Below are 21,970 nucleotides of genomic sequence, written 5' to 3'. Positions count from 1 at the left end.
GTACATGCTTTTCCCCCAGAGGAATGTAAATCTGCACACAGTATCAGGAAAGATTTAAGTAAGGAATGAGGTAGAACTTTCCAACAAAGAAGAATATATTTTATATGAAATATACTCTGGACACTTAAACAGTGCTCAAAGTATGTTCCAAAGATCAGTGGTCCAATAATATGCTCAGCTGAAAAAGGTTCTCTTGTCACGTAAGTTTTGGAAATGTTGAATTCTACATCTTCTCTTAGAAATTTAAAAAATACATTAGAATATTAAAGACTCTAATAAAGAGACATGTCACATTTGCTTAAACAAGCATTTTCCAAACTTCTTTAGCCATGTAAAACTTTTTCACAGTGTTGGTATTCCAAAGCACAAATTTTGGGAAATGCTGACTTACAATATGCCAAAATAAATTATCTCACACACACACACACAAAGAATGAATCTAAGATGATTTAACATAACCCTAAGTGCAGAAGGATAAATGAAGGATAATATAAGTATTGCTTACAGAGAATTGCCAAATTATTATTTATTATTTTTATTATTACAAAATTTTTATTTAAAATATTCAAATACATTGAAATACTATGTGGTTTCTTGGGGACATAAACTTTTACCACTTTACAATTAGAAAAAGTAATTATTTCAGATTCCAATTCTACCACTTACAAGCTATTCTTTACTGGGAAGAGCATTTCACCACTCTGATCCACAGCCACTTGATCAGCAAAGTCAGGATAATATTACCTATCTTGCAGGATTGCTATGAAGAGTAAATTACGTGCATTAAATTCACCTGACGCAGTCTTTCCCTGGCAAACTATGACTTACTTTTCTCTCATTGAGAATGGAGCCACTCTCCATCCTCAGCACTTTATGGATATTCCCTAGAATTGAAGTGTAATTGGTAACTGAACTGTAATGACCCTCTAATGACTCACTAACTATACAACATATTCCAAATATGGGAGTAATAATAAAAATCACTTCTCCTACTAAACTCCTAAATAGGAGGTACCAACATCTACATTAATTTCTGCATTTTGGCTAAAGAACTGGCCAAAGCCGATCTGCATGCTTAGCATTGGGATGAAAATTCAAGAGAGATGTTAAGCTAACTTCATTGTTCACAAGGTGAGTACACTGACGTAGATAATGAATTACAATATTAAAACAGCAATCGTGTTCATCATAGCAATATCCTGTAGGGATGAATTTATATTATTATCCAATTATTCAACCTGCAAAACAATATTAACTGAAACCCTGCCTACTATGTAATTTGTAGGTCACATAGTAGGGGCTAGACATGCCAACATGAATGAAGTAAACTCCTATGCTCCATGCACTTACAAGCTAGGGAACTACTGCATTCAGAGTACAGAAAATGAACTGTTGCTCCAGAGCTCCAAACCAAGCAGAGAAGTACAGTAGAGAAGCCGCAAGGTTCTTAGGACAAAAGTTAGTTTAGACCATGTGTCAGTCAAGGTGAACCCTACTATGTTACAGTAACCAAATGATTCCCCAAACCTTTCTCTCTCCCTCATGCTATGCATTTTCCACTGATCAGTGAGAGTCCTTCTGTGTTGTTACCATCCTCTCTCTGGAAATATTTGCTAACAACTGTAGGAGAGAAGAAAAAAACTCTTGAAGGTTTCATATGGGCAAGACTTTCTGCATGTTATTACACCCAAAACTCATTGGCCAGAGGTGGTCACATGGCCCCATTCAACCACAAGGGCTCCAAAGTACAGTTTTACCATGTGACCAGACCTAGAATATTTAATGCTTGCGTGTGCCCTTTTCCCAGCTGGTAGTAGTATTTCTTATTTTTCTCTTTTTATTTTTAGTCTGATTTTTTTTTAGTTTAATCTTCATTTTTATGTAAGCTATATATAACTATAATGCGTCTCTGGAGCCAGACTGCCTGAGTTCAAATCTGGGCTGTACTTTTACTTTTGCTGGCTGTGTGACCTTGAGCAAACTGCCTAAACAGCTCTGTGCTTCATTTCTCTCATCTCTAAAATGCAGATAATAATTATTTATACCTCATTCATTCATTGTTTAAGGATTGAATGACTTCAGTAAAACACTTAAAACAGTTTTATTATTTTCTTAAAAGTAATTTCTTCCTTCTTCCTTTTTTTTCCTCCCCAAAGATAACCTCTTAACCTTTAGCTAATTCTTTTAGTATTTTCCCCATATCTCTAAATAACATGCTCATATTTCTAATTATGTTTTTCCGTTTTAGTCATTACCTCACTAAAGAAAGTAATGATGCATCTCTTTTTACCCTACCCCTCCCTTCTTTGCATGCATAGTTCCTATCTTCTCAATCTCCAAATATACGTATATTGAATTTTAGTAAGATCAGTATTTGCTGTTTACATTATAATGATAAATTGTATGATTATTTTCCTTTCCTGGATAGCTTTTTGTTTTCCCTGAGTTAATAATCATTTATTGTGCATTTGCTTGTTTTTCTATATGGCTATAATAATTAATCCCCAAGCTATTCTCAAATTGGATCAGTCTTCTCTCAATATAATCAGATGCTTTAGGTGTTTCTATTGCCTCTTCCTAAGGAAACATTCATGGAGTCCTCTGTCCTCCTCCAGTCTAGACTGGCCACTGGTTGCCTAGTGTGCAACTGTCACCCTTGGATTGCCTTTTACCACGGTATTGAGGACTCTTCTTATCACTCTCCAGTATTGGGTTCCTTCTTTCTGTATCGTATGGTGGAGCTTTCCCCCTAGCAGCATCCTGAAAGGGGGCTTGGGAACTAATTTTTGGAGACATTGTATATCTAAAGGTGTATTTATTCTACTTAACATTTATTCAAGGTTTTGGATGAGTATAGAATTCTTGGTTGAAATCCTTTTTTTCATATTTTGAAGGTATTGTTTCGTTGTTTTCCAGCTTTCAGGACTAAATCTGATGTCATTCTAATTCCAGAGGTTCTATATGAAACCTTTTTTTCCCCTATTTGGAAGGTTTTAAGTTTTCTTTTGACTCCAATGTTCTAAAATTTCACAGTGATGTACGAAGGCATCTGTTGTCTGTTATACTGGGCACCTGGAAAGTCCTTTCAACATGAAAAGTTATACCCTTTAATTGTGAGACATTTTCTTAAATTACTTCTTTAAGTATTTCTTTGCCTTCTTTTCCTCTCCATTATCTTACTAGAACTCTTGTTATTCAGATTTTGGTTCTCCTACATTCGTCCTTTAATTTTCTTTTCTTTTTTTCTTCTGCTTTCCATCCTTACATCCTTTTGCCTTACTTTCTTGGATATTTCATCAGCTTTAATTGCTAAGCCTTCTATTGGGTTTCTCAGCTTTTGACAACATGTTTTTAATTGCCAATGCTCTCTTTTGTCCTCTGGTTCTTTTTATAGACTCTTACCCTCTTTATAAGGATGCAAGTCTTCTCTTACCTCTCAGAATATTAATGACAGGCTTTGTTTCATTTTATATTTTCTTTTCTCAGAATCATCTTTCTTTTGTGTAAGTTCGTCTTTTGTTCACTAATTTTTGGCCTTTGTATTTCATGTTAGATGCTTTTCTCAACTGCCTGGTGATCCTTCAGTGAATACTCAGATTTCAGAGACGGGAAACAATAGCCATTGGGAAGCTCTGAGCACACACATAGGGCTCTTTACTTACAGGATTCATTGTAAGGTGACCTGGCACCACCTTTCCATTGGGATATTCCCAATGTCAGAATCTTTGGGTAAGTTCTCTTAGGCTGGTCAAATTTTCCACAGAAGTTTCTTGCAGTGTCCTGCTTGGAAGGTAGAAGTTTGGATACCAGTGTTCTGAGAACCCAATAGGGAAATATTATGTATAAAAACTTATGCATAAATCTGCCCATTTGGGGTACACTACCACCATCAGCAACACCCCATTTTCAACACTACCTGATGTCTCCCATTCCAGAGATGCCTGTTGTTGTTCTTTTGGGTTTTCGTTTGTTTGTCTGTTGATTTCCAGAGAACAAGCCACTAGCTTTCTTCTAGAGTGGGGAAGAGGTATGTGTCCAGTCATATAGCAGGGGAGGAGGTCAAGAAGTCTAACTATTTTTTTGAACAGGCTTCCACAAATCCTCCTGGTGTTTAGCTCACACTCACCCCTCACTTCGAGCAGTCCATGGAGACCATGGAGTGAATCAGATCACTTTGGAACTTTCTCCACTGCTGCCTTCGACTTCATCTGTCTCAAGTCTTAAATCTTTCTAACCATCTGCTTTCCAGCTGAAATTTACTTACTTTTGTCTCCTTTCCCATCACTTTGTCTTTTAAAATTTATGTTGTTTCCTTCTTTTCTTAATTTCTACTCTGCTTTTAGTGAGGTTTGGGGAAAGGGCAGTATGTAATGAACATGTTCACTCTTGTATATTTAACTGGAAGTCCCAGCAGCATTATTTCCAAGCAGCCAAACTCATGTTCAAGTCAGAAAAAAAGAATGATTTTGCTGTGTTCTGCAAGGAATAACCATTACCAACACAAGCTTGAAACTGGCATGAACGCTTGTGTCAATCAGCTGTTCCTATGTAATCATAGCCAAAGACACGCTGGCCGTCCGTCATGGGCCACCTGCCCAGGTTTCTATGCCTAACAGCAGTCATATGGACCATATTCTCATCTCCAGTGACATGTCTGTCAGCTGTCTGGTGGTGACGCCAACAACCTCAGCTTCCCTTCATTACATAGAATATGAGAGTGACAATAGTGATTATGTAGTCCAGCTCCGCGCAATATTATTTGCAAAGGCTGTTATAGGAAGTATAGGAAGTCTACTACCTTTATTACGGCAAGCTCCATGTTATAAGCAGAAGACCTGAACAGAGGCAATGAATTATTTGCTTACCACTGTAGCTGCAGAGACTAATGCATAGTGGTGCCCCCAATAAATATTTGTCCAATTAATGAATGTCTGTTTTCCCAGGTACTCACTTTTTGAGCAATTCATTTCACTTCTCAGCCTCAGTTTCTTCTTCTGAATAATGAGGATGATAATCATACCCGTCCCTACATGCATTTTTGTAAACCAACATACACAATGAAGAAAAAAACTGTTCCAGAATGCTAGCAGTGGTTATATAGAAGTGAAGAGATGATATGGGTGGGGTTTTGCTCTTTATTTTTTTTCTATTCTCCAGACTTTCTGTAATGTGCTTATAATAATTTTATAATGAAAAAAATTAATGGAATATGTAGACTTACAGGGAATGCTTTAGCAGCATTGAGAATTGTATGAATATTAGAAGGCAATTGCAGGAGTAGGGAGAAGGGCGAAGGAGTTGATTACATGTCTTTTTATCCTACCTTAAAATAAATCAAAAATTTCCAAGCAAAGAGTATCAACAGAACACCTAGGTGGTCTCCTCTGCAGTTATAAATACTACTTATCTCCAGCATTTTTGAGGAGTTGTTCATTGAGTTAACAACCACTGACATCCCAAGATACAAGAGTTTTTTTTTGTTTGTTTGTTTGTTTTTGTTTTTGTTTTTGTTTTTGTTTTTGTTTTTTTTTTTTGATACGGAGTCTCACTCTGTTGCCCAGGCTGGAGTACACTGGCGTGATCTCGGCTCACTGCAACCTCTGCCTCCTGGGTTCAAGCGATTATCCTGCTTCAGCCTCCTGAGTAGCTGTGATTACAGACGCATGCCACCACGCCCGGCTAATTTGTGTATTTTTAGTAGAGACAGGGTTTCACCATGTTGGTCAGGCTGGTCTTGAACTCCTGACCTCGTGATCTGCCCCCCTCGGCCTCCCAAAGTGCTGGGATTACCAGTGAGAGCCACTGCGCCCGGCCACAAGAGCTTCTTATAGGCATGAATTAGCAGAATCCTTACATGAACCTGAGGATAAGTGACACTAAAGGGATGGGGGAGGGGAAGGCAGGAAGGTAGGAAGACGGAATTGGGAGTGTTGATCTGCCCAGTGGAATTTATACTGTATTTTTTAAAATACATTCCAGAAAGTTCAAAATTACAAACCACAGGCCGCAAGCAGTCAGTCTCAAGGAGCCTGAAACACCTGTTCCATTCCTCAAACAAGTTTGTGAAGACCTTAAAACGGTGGGTTCTATGTAGTTTTTTCAGGAAATCTTAACTTTTCAAGAATGCGCTGGTTTTGGTTCTGAGTGGAAACATGGTAGAAATTTCTTTTTTGTGTTCACAAGAATAAAGTTCACTTTTCTCTTGAGAATTTGTGCAAGACAGTAGTTTTCTCTCTGAGCTGTAACTAGTGAACTTGTGATGCTTAGCAGGAGTGTGTTCCTAGGTATATTTTAAGTTCATCTTTTATCACGTCCAAAACAAATATTTTTCCAAGATGGTTGAGGACAATACTTTTATTTTCCTTTTTCTTTTTAGGGGACTCTACATAGCCGTTATATTTTATTATAAAGACAATATCTTAGTCACCAATGAAGACCAAGTACCAATTGTTGAAATAGATGACTCTCACACCAGTTCTATTACACCAGATTTTCTGTGGTTCACGAAGGTATACTAAGTTCTGATTTCATTTTTCTCTACTTTGTACCAATGTTGCCGCACACAAATCTCTGAAACATTAGTTGAGGGGTCTCCAGTGATCAAAGTTTTGGAGTAGAAATAAAGTATCTCAAAGGTCCTTTTCAGCCCTAGTATGCCCTATGTCATATTAAAAAAAGCACCAAAGTAACGTGTACACTACATTTTCAAAGCAAAGAGGCTTGCATCCCATCACAATGTGTCTCCACTGTTCTGAGTTATGGGATCATTTGGCAAAGACTAAAATGTGGATCTGACCGTTTCATTAGCATTCAGATCTTTTTCCAATTGGACAGAGATCAAAAAGTTGTTTCGTGTGTGTCTGAAAATGGACTGGAGAATAAACATCAGGGGTCAGATTTCTTTCTCCCTGCTTTGCTTTGATGCCACAACCTAAATCATGTACTGGCTTGGACGATGACATGACTGTGTGCCTTCTTTTGCAGCTGTCTTGTATGTGGGAAGATATAAGGTGGCTGAGACAAAGCGTACCAGTATCCTCATCCTCATCCACAGTGCTGCAAACTCGGCAGAAGATGCTTTCAGCAACAGCACAGCTACAGGTAAGGGACAAGGTTTCAACCCAGGCCCCCAAGGAAAATATTTTGAATGTGGAAAATTCAGTTACTAGTCCCTCCTAGAAAGGGAGAGGTGGGCTCCCTTCTCTTTCAGACCCCTAAGAATATGAAGTTTTCTTGAACAGCCGGAGTTACATCCCTGTAGGTGTATGCAGGTTTCATGTAGCAAAACTGTACCTTTAGCAATCTCCTCCAAGTGAGTCTCTCTTGAACAGTGTAGAGGAGTAACTCATTAAATAAGGAGTAAGGAGACTTGAGTTCTAGATTTGATATTAATCAGCCAACTCAGTTCTCCTCTCTGGGCCCCAATTTCATCACCTGCAAAATAAGAGAAGTTTAATGAGATCACTTGAAGGACTGCTGCTGCTCTGGTGTCCTATGCATTAATGGGTATATGGAGATGGAAAAAAGAGACGAGCAGATATTTTGAGCAGTTTCTTGGTGTGATGATTTTGGTAAAGCACAGACATTTTTGCTTACTTATAAAAAAAAACAAACAAACAGAAAGCAACTCTTAAAATATTATCTTTAAGCCTGAATTTATTTATCCTTCCATATTCTCAATCACATCAGATCAAGTCCCCAATCTTTGTAGGTTACAGAGCTCCTCCTAGAAGTAGCATTAAATTCTAACCAAGATTTTCTGAGTTTTCGTCTTACTGTTTTCTAGTATTAAGTGAATTTGTAGATCTTAGCACAGAAAAAAAAAAAAAAAAGCTGCTACATGGGATTGGGGCCATTAAGAGATCACTGAGCCTTTATCAGTAATGGGTATCTATCTACAAATCTGCAGTTACATCAACCCCAGAAATATGCATAGCAGGAATCTATATAAGCTGTGTTTGGCCAGGCCATGTAGGTCACAGCATAAAAATAGGGTCATAATAACAAAAGAAAAAATTCTATGGCTTTGTCCGCCACCTGCAATTATAGGAATGTCATTTCTTGAACCCTCACAATAATAACAATTCAACTTCCTGCAATATTTTGTTGCTATTACAATTAATTCCAAAATTTAAATTTTGCTCCTCTGTGATATATTCTGTTACACAGGTAGCTTGCTGCTTTGTATGATCAGTGAGATTTTAGCAAACAGAGCTGTTCATTTCAACTCACTCGGGGTTTTTTGGGGTAGGGGGTAGGGTGGAGTCTCTCTCTGTCACCCAGGCTGGAGTGCAATGGTGTGATCTCAGCTCACTGCAACCTCTGCCTCCTGGGTTGAAGCAATTCTCCTGCCTCAGCCTCCTGAGTAGCTAGGATTATAGGCACCCACCACCACACCTGGCTAATTTTTGTATTTTTACTAGAGACACGGTTTTACCATGTGGGCCAGACTGGTCTCGAACTCCTGACCTCAGGTAATCCACCCGCCTCGGCCTCCCAAAGTGCTGGGAGTACAGGCGTGAGTCACCGTGCCTGGCTTCAACTCACTCTTGATTGTGTAATATTCTCTTCCAACTCAAGAAGCAGTTCTTGGAGCAGACCATGATGACTGCTGAATTCAAAGTGCCTCATCCTTTCATTACTGACCCACTTGAGTTGGCCCATGCCACTGCACCTCACACTACTCTTTCTTTAGGATAAAATACATTCCCAAGAGCCTCAGACTCCTTAGTGGAACCTCCCATCACCCTACCATACAGTCCAGACATGCCTGGATCACAGACTGGAAAACCTTAGAATTTCAAGGGGAGCTCTTTATTATGTGTTTATTGGAGGTTTCTTAGAACTTTAATCTGATATCAGCAATATGAGAAGGATCAGGCTGTTACAAGTCAGTGCAGTCAGACGCTGAGTGACGCAATGATGGCCAGTGTGACCCTACTCAACTACTCCCATTACAATACTTTTGGACTTCCTCAGCTTCCAAATCTATAGACCTCACCACTTTTCATAATGCATCAGCCCACTTCTGAAGTCATTTCCTTCCTTGACTAGCTTAGATTCCTTAGCCCATCTTAATCACTTCCTTGAAAATATTCCACTTTTTCCCTCTATATTATTTATTTGGAAAAATCCCACGCCTGGATGAATCCAACATGTCTAAAGTAGTTACACATTGCCACATTAAAAATAATCACAAAAAAGGGCTGACTGGTTTTATGTTAAATTCATGACTACAATTCTCACATGTAATGTTACCTAGTGGTCCAATTTCCTTTCTCTACTAAATTTGCTTTCTCACACTGTAAAGCAACTATTTTAAAACCTTCCCCCAGCACTTTGGGAAGCTGGCAGGTGGATCACTTGAGCTTAGGAGTTTCAGACGAGCTGGGCAACACGGCAAAACCCCATCTCTAGCAAAAATACAAAAATTAGCTGGACATGGTGACGCACATCTGCAGTCCTGGCTACTCAGGAGGCTGACGTGGGAGGATCACTTAAGCCTGGGAGGCAGAGGTTGCAGTGAGCTGAGATTGTGCCACTGCACTCCAGCCTGGGTGACAGAGTAAGACCCTGTCTCAAAAAAATAAAATAAAATAAAATAATAAAATAAAAACCTTCTTCATTCTCCCACATCCCTTCTCCTTCCCCACACTCTCCTTCACATCTCAGGTGATGATTTCACTGTATAATTCATCAAGGAAAAAAAAGGAAATTAATGATTTTTTCTGCCAAATTTATAAACCTCCTTGCACAGACCGAACCTTCTTTTTTTTTTCCTTTTTATTTCAGAAGATAAAGTCTCACATTTCCTGACATAAGTTCATTCCTCCACATGTGCTCTGCGTCCCATCTCTTCCCTCTCATTTTTATTTTAAAATATTCAAGTCTTTCCAGTTAAATCTCCCCCTAAATTCCTCCCATAGCCCCACATGCCCCTTCAGCTACCAAACTATTCTCTTCCTTACACCCAAACTTCTTGGAAGAGTTACCTACATCCTCTTTCTCCACTGACATCTTCATTTCCTATCGGTTCTCAACCCTCTCTCTGACTTTTGCTGCCGTGATGCATACAAAACTGCTCTTTAAGGGCACCAGAAATCAGAGGCAGATGATGCTGCCAAAATGGAGCTTCAGGACGCTTCACTTGCGTGAGCTATGAGTGCGGGACCCCTGTGAGTGTGAAACCCACAGTGTTTTAGGGAAGGGAAGCTGAATTGCAGTCAGGAAGCATTTCTTGCAAACTACCTAAAGAAATTTCGGGGAAAGGGAACCCAGAATTCCAAACACTCTAGTATTTGCTGGAGAGAAGGAGATTTCTTTAATCATTCTAGATAAAGATTCACTTTTATACCTAGTTTTATTTTTGTAATTTTGTATTCTTTGTCTTAAAGAGTGCCTCAAAATTGTATGGTTCAGGCCCCCACAAAACCTAGATCTAGTCTTGCCAATGACTTCAGTTTCACTAAGCAACATTTTATACCCTTGGTTCCATACTCCTTGTGTAGACTGGCATATCCTTTGGCTTCCACAGTTTCACGCTCTCCTGATTTTCTTCCGACTTGCTGGTCTTTCTCAGTATCCTTTGCTAGTTTTCAAGCTGTTTCCTTTGCTTGGAATCCCCTTCTTTCCTCACTTTGCCTTACTAATTCCTACATATCCTCCAGGTTTCAGCTTAATTTTTATACTTCCTTAAAGAGCCTTTCTCTGATCCCTTGATTAAGTGAATCACTCTCTTAGCACCTTGTATTCTTCATTCAGGAAAGGGATCAGAATCCCAGAGTTTATTATTTGTATTATAATCTGTTTAGTGACCCACTTGGACTGTGAGTTCCTCAGTTCAGGGAATGTGTCTGTCTTGGCTACCACTATATCCCCAATGCCTGGCATGTGGTAGACACTCAGTAAGTACAGGTTGGATAAATAAATATATCTGTCAATCCAAACCCATGTACCCCAGTGATCACACTTGAGGGAAACTTTATCTAGCCAAAGGGAAAAGGGATCACAGAAATGTTTTGTAGCATAGTTACCACCTGGATGGATAGCTCTCTGGTCCTGCACTAGGACCAGAGAGCCTCATAGTCTTCAATAAATGGTCACCTTCACAGTGCCTCCATCAAGGCCTGAGTACTATATGCATGTCCTCCTCTCCAAGTTTCCGTATGCCTAGTTCAACAATAAAAGTTGCTTTCATCACTTTTTTTGGTAGGACCTATTGCCCAAACTATTTACTAGTCTCTATAAAGAAAATGTCTGGAAATACTGAAGGCACCTTTTGTTGGGGAGGGAGGTAAGAGAGGTGGAAGGGAGGTGTAAGGTACAGAAAAACTTCTGAAGGGAAAGAAAAAGAAATTTGAGGATTGACACATAGTTAATTTGTTAGATCACTCTACTAGTTTAAAATATTTTACAATGTGGCCGGGCGCGGTGGCTCACACTTGTAATCCCAGCACTTTGGGAGGCCAAGGCAGGCGGATCACCTGTAGTCAGGAGTTCAAGACCAGCCTGACCAACACGGAGAAACTCCATCTCTACTAAAAATACAAAATTAACTGGATGTGGTGGTGCATGCCTGTAATCCCTGCTACTCAGGAGGCTGAGGCAGGAGAATCGCTTGAACCCGGGAGGCGGAGGTTGTGGTGAGCTGAGATCATACCATTGCACTCCAGCCTGGGCAACAAGAACGAAACTCTGTCTCACAAATAAAATAAAATAAAATAAAATAAAATAAAATAAAATAACGATGTTCTGAGGAAAGTAAAAATGCATTATACATAGTTTGATTGGCATCAACCAAAAATAAATTCTATTGATTTTCCTCTGGGGCATCTCATTTTACTCTCCTCTCCTTTCCAGTTTTGTATACTACTGCCTGAATACTCCAATTAGGTCAAAAGCCTCCAAAGTCATCCCTCTGCTACCAATCTTAACACCCTCCAATCCACTCTCCATACTTTGGCCAGAGTAGCCAATCTAAAAGATTCTGACCAAGGCATTCTCTGACTTAGACTCCTCCAGTTGTGGCTCAGACATTTTATCACGGTGCGCAGAGGCCTCAGTCATGATCTTTCTCCCCCTCATCTGCACTCATAGTCACTGGGCTAGTCACTGGGTCCAAGTCAGGAGACCTACCTTTATCACAGTGCATATCAAGCACTGTGCAATCTGCACCTTGTTTTCTGGGTTTCTGCTCTCTAGTGAGCTCCTTTAATATGTAATAGTAAATAATAATAGTGAAGTGACTACTTTCATTTATTTAACAAACTAGGTGCCAGGCCCTGTGTTGAGTGCTTTACAAACTTTAATCTCATTTAATCTTTACCGCAACCTAATGAGAAAGTACTATGATTGGTATTCTTTTAACAGATCACAACGCTAGGGCCTAGAAAGGCTCATTTGTGCCAAGGTTACACAGATAGGAAGTAGCAGATTATAGATTCAAATCCAGATTTATGTAACTCCAAAGCCTGCATTCTTTCCAGTACTTCATCATCTTACTGTGTAGTAATTTGCAAAATTTTAAAGAGAAAAAATTATATTATGGTAAAAAAGAAAAAGAAATCTATTCTTAATTAAAATTACCTAGGCAGGAGGAGAGATAAATATCTTAGCATTTGGGAAACAAAAATTAAGATGAGAAAGCCTGTAAGTGACCAAGAGCCCACATTGTTCTTCTTTCTCTTAGGAAAATGACACAGGGCCCCAAGAGGGAGAAGTGTACATTGCTCTTGCATTGAAAGGTGTCTAAACTACTTATCCCCCAAAGACAGTAAAACTCTGACACTGCAGGTTGTGCTAAACTTTCCTCCTCCATAGCTTTTAGAAATGAGTGTTAGTGAGTAAGAGGTAAGTAACAATGTATGAATACTGTGTTCTTTACATTTGTTAAGGGGGAAAAAAGATTTTCCCAAAATTTTGCTCTTCTTTTTCAGGCCTCCTTATCCCAACTCTGGACTTCCTTCACCTTCCCATGTCCATGCCACCCCAAACTGAATAAAGGCCTCTAAATATTGTGCCTCTGCCTAGGGCTTATTGACAGCCCTGTGATTTGTCCTGGTTATAACCTAGATGCATTCCTGTTAGCCATCAGGTGGCTCTTGTAGGATCATCCGGAGCCCCAGATCACCTAACTTTGATTATGACCTGTATTAACATGGTCTATTTTTCCTCTAGGCCCTAAAGAACCCTGAATTCTCCTTTATGGAAGACGGTTGCAATTTATTTTCACAATAATATTCTACTTTTAAATTGGGCTCTCCCCAAAGCTAGCTATCTAACCTAATTTGATGTCAATAAAAAATTTCAAGAAGACTTCTAGTGCTTTCTTATTCAACTCCTTAGAAAACCTATCTACAGCTGATAGTGAACCACTGATAATAACTGTTTAAGTGAAAAGACCACCGTAATCAATGTCTACCCATCAGCTTTGGTCCAAAGTGAATCACATTTTCCAGCCTTTTAATGATAATACAGAATGTCAATTAAGTCAACAAAAAGTGACTGAGTTCTTTCCATGTTGCAGGCACTGTGCAAGGGACACAGAGACACAGAGATGAAACAACTATGAATTCATAACGTGAACTCATACACTAATACATGCAGTAAAGCCAGAGACATGCTAAGATGGAAGTTTGTACAGGAAACAGTAAGGGACAAAAGAGGGATGGTAAAGTCTACCTTAGAGAGTTGGAAAAGTCTTCCCAGAGGAGTTGAAATCTGGGATGGGTCTTGAAAAGGAGTAGATGTAAGCCTGGGTGGGATTCCAATTAGAGCAGTAAAGAAAGCCCCCACCCTACGTTGTATCAAGCTTGAGAGTTTGCAAAGTACTTTTTCATGAGTTGCTTGATTTAACCCCTCAAACACTCACTGAGATAAGGATTAGCATAACAGCTGTCTGAGCTGTAAAGACTCTTACTTTTAGATGATGATACTCAGGACCAGAGAGGGTAAATAATTTTTCGGAAGTCCAGCAGTTAATAAATGGTAGCCAACCCTGAAATTCAATACCAAATATAAGTAAAGGCTTAATAGCAATGGTAGGCTGGAGCCAACTTGTACTGGCCCAGGAGAGCCAACTGTTAAATATTCAGGGATTTTGAAAGCCTGTTGTCAAACTCTGGGTAGTTTGAAATCCCACTACAGCAAGAGTATTTACACCACTGAAACTGGCATATGCTACAAATCAGGCCTTTCTTTTCTTTTCTTTTCTTTTCTTTTCTTTTCTTTTCTTTTCTTTTCTTTTCTTTTCTTTCTTCTTTTCCTTTTTGGCTAGCCAGTTTACCAACATCACACTGCTGATTAGTACCCCACAGGGCTGGACTCAAAGCCCCACCCACTTCTCTATGATTTAGAAGTCAAATGGTGGAAAGAAAAAATATGACTGAGTGATTAGGCCATTGCAAAAAAATCATAATCTTGCTAAATGAATTTTTATGTCAAAAATTACTTATGAAATTCCTTATTTGCCCTATGTCTGGTCTTTGTGAGGAAGAAGATAAGGTTTCAGACGCAGTCCCTACCTGTGAGGGAAAATTGCAGAGTTTTCATAGATGTAGATATTGACTTCCTGGCTCATTCATGTTTAGGTCGTCCTTGTCAGTTTTACAAATCCCAGTTCTATTTCTGTATTCATGCTAACAGGGCATCTCACCACCACTTATGTGAGCTCACAAAAGTAACAACTAGGAGCTCTAAGATGATTTATAATGTTTAGAAATCAGAGATATTTAAAGCAAGAGGGGATTTTATCCTATTCATCCAGTGTTCTACGTTAGAAATCTTCAAACCCTGCATATTTGTAAAACTCCTGTTTATTTTAGGAATAACCTGAGCCCCTCCACATTGAGTGTGTGGCATCTTTCCCTTCCTACCTTCCTGAAAGTATTGTCTGCCTCAGGTGACCCAGTTTATAAGCAATTTTAACAGGTTTTTAAATAAACAGAAGCCCCTGAAATACAGATAAGTCAAACCAGGCCACTTTCCCAATTAAAGTATCTTGAAGGGAATGTGCAGTCATTTGGGGACCTGTACAATGTGCTACATTGTCAATTCACTTCTTCATTTTAAACAACCCCACCTCATACCAGCTTGCTGCAGATCTCTTGAGAACTCCACAGAAGCATACTTTAAATATCAGACATTTTTCTTTAAAACATCTGGGATTCTCTTCAAGTGCTGGTAACTGAGGTTTATGTACTGGTGTGTCTATGTGGGTAAGAAATATTTACAGATACTGAATTTGCTTTTTTAAAAAACATAATTTTTGTGTGTCTTGCTGTAATCTTTGCAGGCTCTGCAATCATTACAAATGTCTTTGTAAAGACATTTTCTTTGAGCTTCTGTGAAGTACATTTCTATGATGCCATATATTCTAGGTTTAAGTGCAAAAAAAAAAAAGAGAGAGAGAGAGAGCAAACAGCTTCTCAGCAATCAGATAATTATTCACAGTGTCTTTTGTTGCTGTTGTGCTGCTTTGCTAGCATAATACCCTCTATGCTACCAGTAATCCATTTGTTTCCAGAATTTACTTGGGACACACAACTTGGGAAGAGTTTACTATGAGCCCATTAAAGATCGACATGGAAACATACTCATAGTCACCATCAGGGAGGTGGAGATGCTTTATTCATTTTTTAATGGCAAATGGATGCAGATCTCAAAGCTGCAAAGCCAGAGAAAGTCTCTATCAACACCTGAGGAGCCAACAGCGTTAGACATTTTACTGATAACCATCCAGGTACGTAGTTTTTTTCTTAATTCCCTGGTATATTTAAGGTTCCAAACACAATTATTGAAGGTCTAGTGAAATATAGCAAGAACCACTTACATATGCAATGATGGAGTAGAGAAGGTCCAGAGACATGTTGTTGCAAATACAGCTTATTTTTTATTTATCACTCTCTAGATCTGGAATTCATTCGGCAATACAAATCATGGGCACCCAATAAAGCATTTTCATGCCCTGGCCAATGAGCCAAAAAGAAACATTGAGGCCAGGCCCAGTGGCTCATGCCTGTAATCCCAACACTTTGGGACCAAGGTGCGTGGATCACCTGAGGTCAGTAGTTCAAGACCAGCCTGGCCAACATGGTGAAACCCCATCTCTACTAAAAATACAAAAAAAAAAAAAAAAAAAAAAAAAAAAGCTAGGTATGTTGGTGCATGCTTATAATCTCAGCTACTTGGGAGGCTGAGGCAGGAGAATCACGTGAACCTGGGAGGTGGGTTGCAGTAAGCCAAGATCATGCCACTGCCCTCTAGCCTGGGCAACAGAGTAAGACTCCATCTCAAAAAAAGAAAAGAAAAGAAAAGAAAAAGTAAAGAAACATTGAGACAAATAATTGAGTAGGGGATAGGGAAACTCTAGATAGTGTAATCAAAACATTAAACCAATATCTGAATGAACTGTAATAATATATTACATATATATGTAAAATATATATATAAATATATATTGTATATATATGTGTGCATGTTTGTATATTTGTGTGTGTGTACATGCGTGTGTATGTACAAAAACACCCTCACACATATTTACTCCTGCATATTCCTTACAATACTCCTTTGGGACAGACAGGCATGATTAAGTCCATTTTAGGAATGAAATAACTAGAGGCCGGGCGCAGTGGCTCACACCTGTAATTCTAGCACTTTGGGAGGCCAAGGCAGGCAGGTCACCTGAGGTCAAGGGGTTCAAGACCAGCCTGGCCAACATGGTGAAACCCCATCTCTACTAGAAATACAATAATTAGCCAGTTATGATGGCAGCTGCCTGTAATCCCAGCTACTCAGGAGGCTGAGGCAGAATTGCTTGAACCTAGGAGGTGGAGGTTGCAGTGAGCCAAGATCACACTACTGCACTCCAGCCTGGGTGACGGAGTAAGACTCCATCCAAAAAAGAAAAGAATAGAAAGAGGGAGGGAGGGAGGTTGAGAGAGAGAGAGAGAAAAGAAAAGAAAAAAAAAGAAAAGAACTAGAGCTCAAAGAGGTTGAATGACATAGGGCTACACACAGAGGCAATTTAGTGAAGCTAATGAAGCTTTGATGTCCTTCAGCCTTCACTTGTACAAGCCCTTTCCAGGTCCTCTCAGGGACCATAGCAATTTTGCATTCATGACTTTGTGTTGTTTTCCTTAAAAAAGACATCGGAAACTATATCCACTTGCGTCTCCGCAAAACTTGATTTTGTCCCTTGGCACACAGCTAGAAAATGGCAAAGCTGAGGCTTCAGTTCCTATTTTCGGATTGGAAGCAGGCTTCTTTCTGCTATATTATATCACATTCTGAGGTAGAAGTCAGAATTTTAGTGAGTGGGGGACAGGAGATGAAATAAAGGATAAAAGACTTACTTGAATACTGAATATCCACCAAAGTTCAAAATCCAGGTAGCTTGCATGCAGCCGTTGGCCTGGATGGTGGAATTGGGACACCAACCCATGTATGCTCCTGAGTCCAGCAGGTTCTGTTGGCCTCACACATTTTTTGTGAACATGAGATTCAAACTGTTTCTTTTTTGCTTTCTTTCCTTGTTTTTGTTTTTTGTATTTTGGTTTTTTTTAACCAGGTGATAGGAATGAATTGTATAGGACACTTCGGTTAGGTAGAAAAGCTGTCAGAAACATCTACACTGAGGCCCACGCAAGCAGTGGCATATCCACAGATAGCCAAGTAAGGGAGAAGGAAGGACCTAGTTGCACAGAAACAACCCAAATCTGAGCTTCCGTCCCAGGAGCCATTTGTGGTCACCCTAAACAGCTAACTTAGTTTCTAAGTTACTTTCATTCCCCGCCAAGGGGTGGCAAGTACAATAATCTCATTTTTTCATTACTCACACTGGCCCAAACCAGGACAAAGGCCAGTGCAGCAAAGGTAAGCTAATTGGTCAAAGCCAATACCTCTGGATTTAATTTTGTGGAATTTGGGTTCATAGGGAATTGACAGAGAGTATGGGCTTGTGTGAAGCAGGTGGGGGCAGGGAACACAGACACATTTGAGGCTCCCCTCTTCACCTTTTATAAGCAAGTGCTAAAAGAAACATTTAAAAAATCATAATAAATTGAGCTTTTACAGGGTGACTAATACACTAATCCCCTATAGGGATAAACTAGGGTCTGGGCTACCTTTGCTCCTAGAAACACAGCACAGGCCTCAGCATGATATAATACCTGGTTTCTCCTAGACTTATTACATTAAAAATGTGTTACAGGTGCAGAAAAATTCCAATCTGGTGAAAGGTTGTTAGAGAAGGAAACCAAAAATAGAGGCAGGATCAGGTTTCCACATAGATCCAAGTGGAAAATTTACCCCCGCTGACTGGCACATTCCCACCTGATGTCATTCCCACCCACCCCCCTCTCCCTTCTCCTCCCCCTACTTCTTCTCTCTCCCCTCCTTCCCATACAAGTCTCACACTAGAGAGGAAATGGGAAATAAAACTCCGAGGACTAGTATCCAATCCCTCCTAGACTTAAGATTTAATTATGTCAGGAGTTGGCCCCACCAATTCAACATAAAGGGAGAGATAGGTCTTGGTGGTACCCAAAGCAGGCTGACAATTCCCACAATAACAGGCCACAGACCACTCTCTTTTCTCAGGGATAGTGGAGTGATGACTACCAGGCCTTCTCATTGGAAGCCTGGGCTTCTTTCTGCTACGTCACATCACATTCTGTGCACCGCTTTGAAATCAGGATGACTGGGTGTGATACCGACTCCACCCTTTCTGGTTATGTGTCCAGGGCATTATTTAACTTCTCATCCCTCACAGTTCCTCCTCTGCAAAAAAACCTACTTCATAGGGTTCTAATGAAGATAAGTGAGTTAGTACATAAATGATTAAAAGAGTAGCATAAAGTAGTGCTCAATAAATATTAGTGAGTTTTATTATGTCTCAGAAAATTTTTTTTCATTTTTGTTTTAATTTCATTTTAAGTTCCAGGGTACAAGTGCAGGATGTGCTAGTTTGTTGCATAGGTGTGCCATGGTGATCTGCTGCACCTATCAATCCATCACCTAGATATTAAGCCCAGCATACGTTAGCTATTTTTCCTCATGCCGTGATGCTCTCCCTCTCCTTGTCCCTACCAACAGGCCCCAGTGTGGGTTATTCCCCTCCCTGTGCCCATGTGTTCTCATTGTTCAGCTCCCACTTATAAGTGAGAACACATGGTATTTGGTTTTCCGTTCCTGCATTAGTTTGCTGAGGATAATGGCTTCCAGCTCCGTCCATGTCCCTGCAAAGGACCTGATCTCGTTCCTTTTTATGGCTGCATGGTATTCCATGGTGTATATGCACCACATTTCTTTATCCAGTCTATCATTGACGGACATTTGACTTGATTCCATGTCTTTGTAATGGTAAATAGTGCTGCAGTGAACATATGTGTGCATGTGTCTTTATAATAAAATGATTTATATTCTTTTGGGTATATGCCCAGTAATGGGATTGCTGGGTCAAATAGTATTTCTGATTCTAGGTCTTTGAGGAATCGCCACACCATCTGCCACATTATTGAACTAATTTACATTTCCACCAACACTGTAAAAGCTTTCCTATTTCCCTGCAGCCTTGCCAGCATCTGTTGTTTCTTGACTTTTTATTAATAATAATCACCATTCATGTCTCAGAAAATTTCAAGCAATGCTAGGCTGCCCTCAAGACACACCCAGTCCACAGAGACCTCTGGAAATGGCCTAATCATCTCGTGGGGCATTTTATCACGTTTTCTACTTTTCCATCACAACTAAGGAAAAGCTGTATAAAACTAATGATCCATGATGGGGTTTTCAAAACAGATAAGGGCTTTAACAAAATCTAGGCCCAGATTTTGTTAAAATCTATGAATCCCTAGGACCCCAGGGAAACTCCAGTGTCCAACTCCCTCAAATTCCTGACCTTCTCAAATCCTAGGCCTTCACAACAGGCCTCTCTCATTTACCTGTGAAAGAGCAAAAAAATCCTCCTCACCCTTGCCTGGGAAGGAAAAGAGTTATTGTGGACAAGAGTCCCTATGAGCAAACTAATCGGCAATGAGAGTATTTCCAACAGAAAGGCCCCTCTCAGATGCTAAGTTTCTCCGACCATTCTCCTCAGGGATCACTTTAGTCCTTGGAAGCCTCACATGCAAGCCTTTTCCTGAAGTTTAATCTCTCACATGTGTACTATATATTCAGCTTTCTAACACTTTGTCACTTCTGTGATATCATTTGATCCTCCTGCAAACCCAGTGAGGATGAGTGAGTCATTTTGTGTCCAGTTTGCATAAGAAGCCATGAATTTCAAGGAAGTACCTTGTCAAGGTCATATCAGCCAAAAGAGGGACCAAACCCACAACTTCTGACTCCTAGGCTGATGCCCTTCCCATTCCATCATGCTGCTATACACCCCTTCCCCCTCCTTTTCTCTGCATCCTTTGTGATCCTAGGGAAGCTGTGGCGAAGCGTGTCTTCTGTTCCTTCTCATCCCTGTTTCCCTTTTCTCCTCCTTAGGCATTCCTTGTCACCTCTAGGTATTCAGTCTCTTCTTCTTACACCCTAGGTGCCCAGGACCTCTTCTTCCTTTTTCTGCTTTTTTTCCAGCACATTCCTACTCTTTCTACGCCTAAGCAGCTCCAAACACAAGGATCAAAAACTACAGGAATCAGAAAGATTGCTGGAAATGAGACAATTGGGCTGGACTTAGGAAACAATTGGGTTCATGTAAAAACTTGTTCACCAGTGTTCACAGAAGCATTATTCACAATAGCCAAACTGTAGAAGTAAACTAGATGCCAAACAACAGACGAATAGGTGAACAAAATGTGGTATATCAATATAATGGAATACTATTCAGCCATTAAAATGAATAGCATATGATCCATGCTACGACATGGATGAACCTTGAAAATGTAATGCCGAGTGAAAGAAGCCAGACACAAAATGCTAAACATTGTATGATTCCACTTACATGCTATGCCCAGAATAGGCAAAACCATACAGACAGAAAGTAGATTAGTGGTTTCAGGAGCAGCAGGGGGAGAGATAGGGGAATGATAGCTAATGAATGTGTGGTTTCTTTCTAAAGTGATGAAAATGGTCTGGCATTAGACACTGGTGATAGTTGCACAACCATGTGAATATGCTAAAACCACTGAATTATACACTTGAACAGGGTGAATTTTATGGTATATGAATTATAGCTCAATTAAAATAAAACGAAACAAGTGTAAGTAAAGACTGCATTAATCTTGTCCCCTTTAAAGAGAGCAGCTCTGATTCAGCCTCAGCTAATTACAATGGAAGAATGTGGTCCCAGGCTTGAAATTTTTCAGTGTTTTGAAGATAAGTTGAAAGAAATTTGGGTAAAGTCTTTTTATTTTTATAATTTAGAAAATCTTCAGAAAATTAAATTATTTGCAGTCCATATAATCTTGGTCCTACAAAGACCACTAGCCACCATTTTGTCACCTCTACCATCGTGGATGTTTGGGCTTTCATACTCCATCCAACAAAATAAAAGTGCTGTAGTTATTGAAAAAGCAACTACCTGTTGTTCCTCTAACAAGCTCTCAGGATCTCTGATCAATGACGAGAAGGTGGATATACCCTTCCTAGTCACTGTGCAAGGACAGCATATTTTCTCCTGAAAGACCAGCCCCAGACCCCACCTCCTCTGGTCTTCTCACTTCACATTTAATGAATATTTTTTTCAGTGTCAACTAGGTGCCAGGCACTCTTCTAGGTGCTACAGAAAAAAACAAATGAATAAGTCAAGGTCCCTACTCTCAAGGAGTTCAGTCAAAGGAAGACAGACAGTTTTGTAAACAAATCAAGGTAATACAAGACAGAATTAAACTAGAGCCTGATAGCAGTACAAACGGTGTACTATGGGGAACACAGACAAAGCAGCTATTAATTCTGCCTGAAAATAACAGGGAAGGCATTGCAGAAGAGGTGGCATTTGGCTGAGCCATGAGGGTAGTTAAGTTAA

At 39.8% G+C, this 21,970-nt stretch overlaps 1 protein-coding gene across 2 annotated transcripts in view; it reads left to right on the top strand.

The window, feature by feature from the left end:
- The window catches only part of ANKFN1 (ankyrin repeat and fibronectin type III domain containing 1), a 352,347-nt gene that overhangs the window by 287,987 nt on the left and 42,390 nt on the right, over positions 1 to 21,970 (top strand). For both annotated transcript variants that reach the window (XM_030923600.1, XM_010380653.2), the window contains 4 exons: positions 5,980 to 6,079; positions 6,377 to 6,509; positions 6,985 to 7,101; positions 15,524 to 15,739. In XM_030923600.1, coding sequence (XP_030779460.1) covers positions 5,980 to 6,079; positions 6,377 to 6,509; positions 6,985 to 7,101; positions 15,524 to 15,739 — 566 coding nt within the window. The remainder of the gene's footprint in view (positions 1 to 5,979; positions 6,080 to 6,376; positions 6,510 to 6,984; positions 7,102 to 15,523; positions 15,740 to 21,970) is intronic.

Source organism: Rhinopithecus roxellana, chromosome 19 (genome assembly GCF_007565055.1).
Source record: "Rhinopithecus roxellana isolate Shanxi Qingling chromosome 19, ASM756505v1, whole genome shotgun sequence".
Taxonomy (NCBI): domain Eukaryota; kingdom Metazoa; phylum Chordata; class Mammalia; order Primates; family Cercopithecidae; genus Rhinopithecus; species Rhinopithecus roxellana.
The sequence above is the reverse complement of the archived record's forward strand: the minus strand, read 5'-3'. Positions and strand labels throughout refer to the sequence as shown.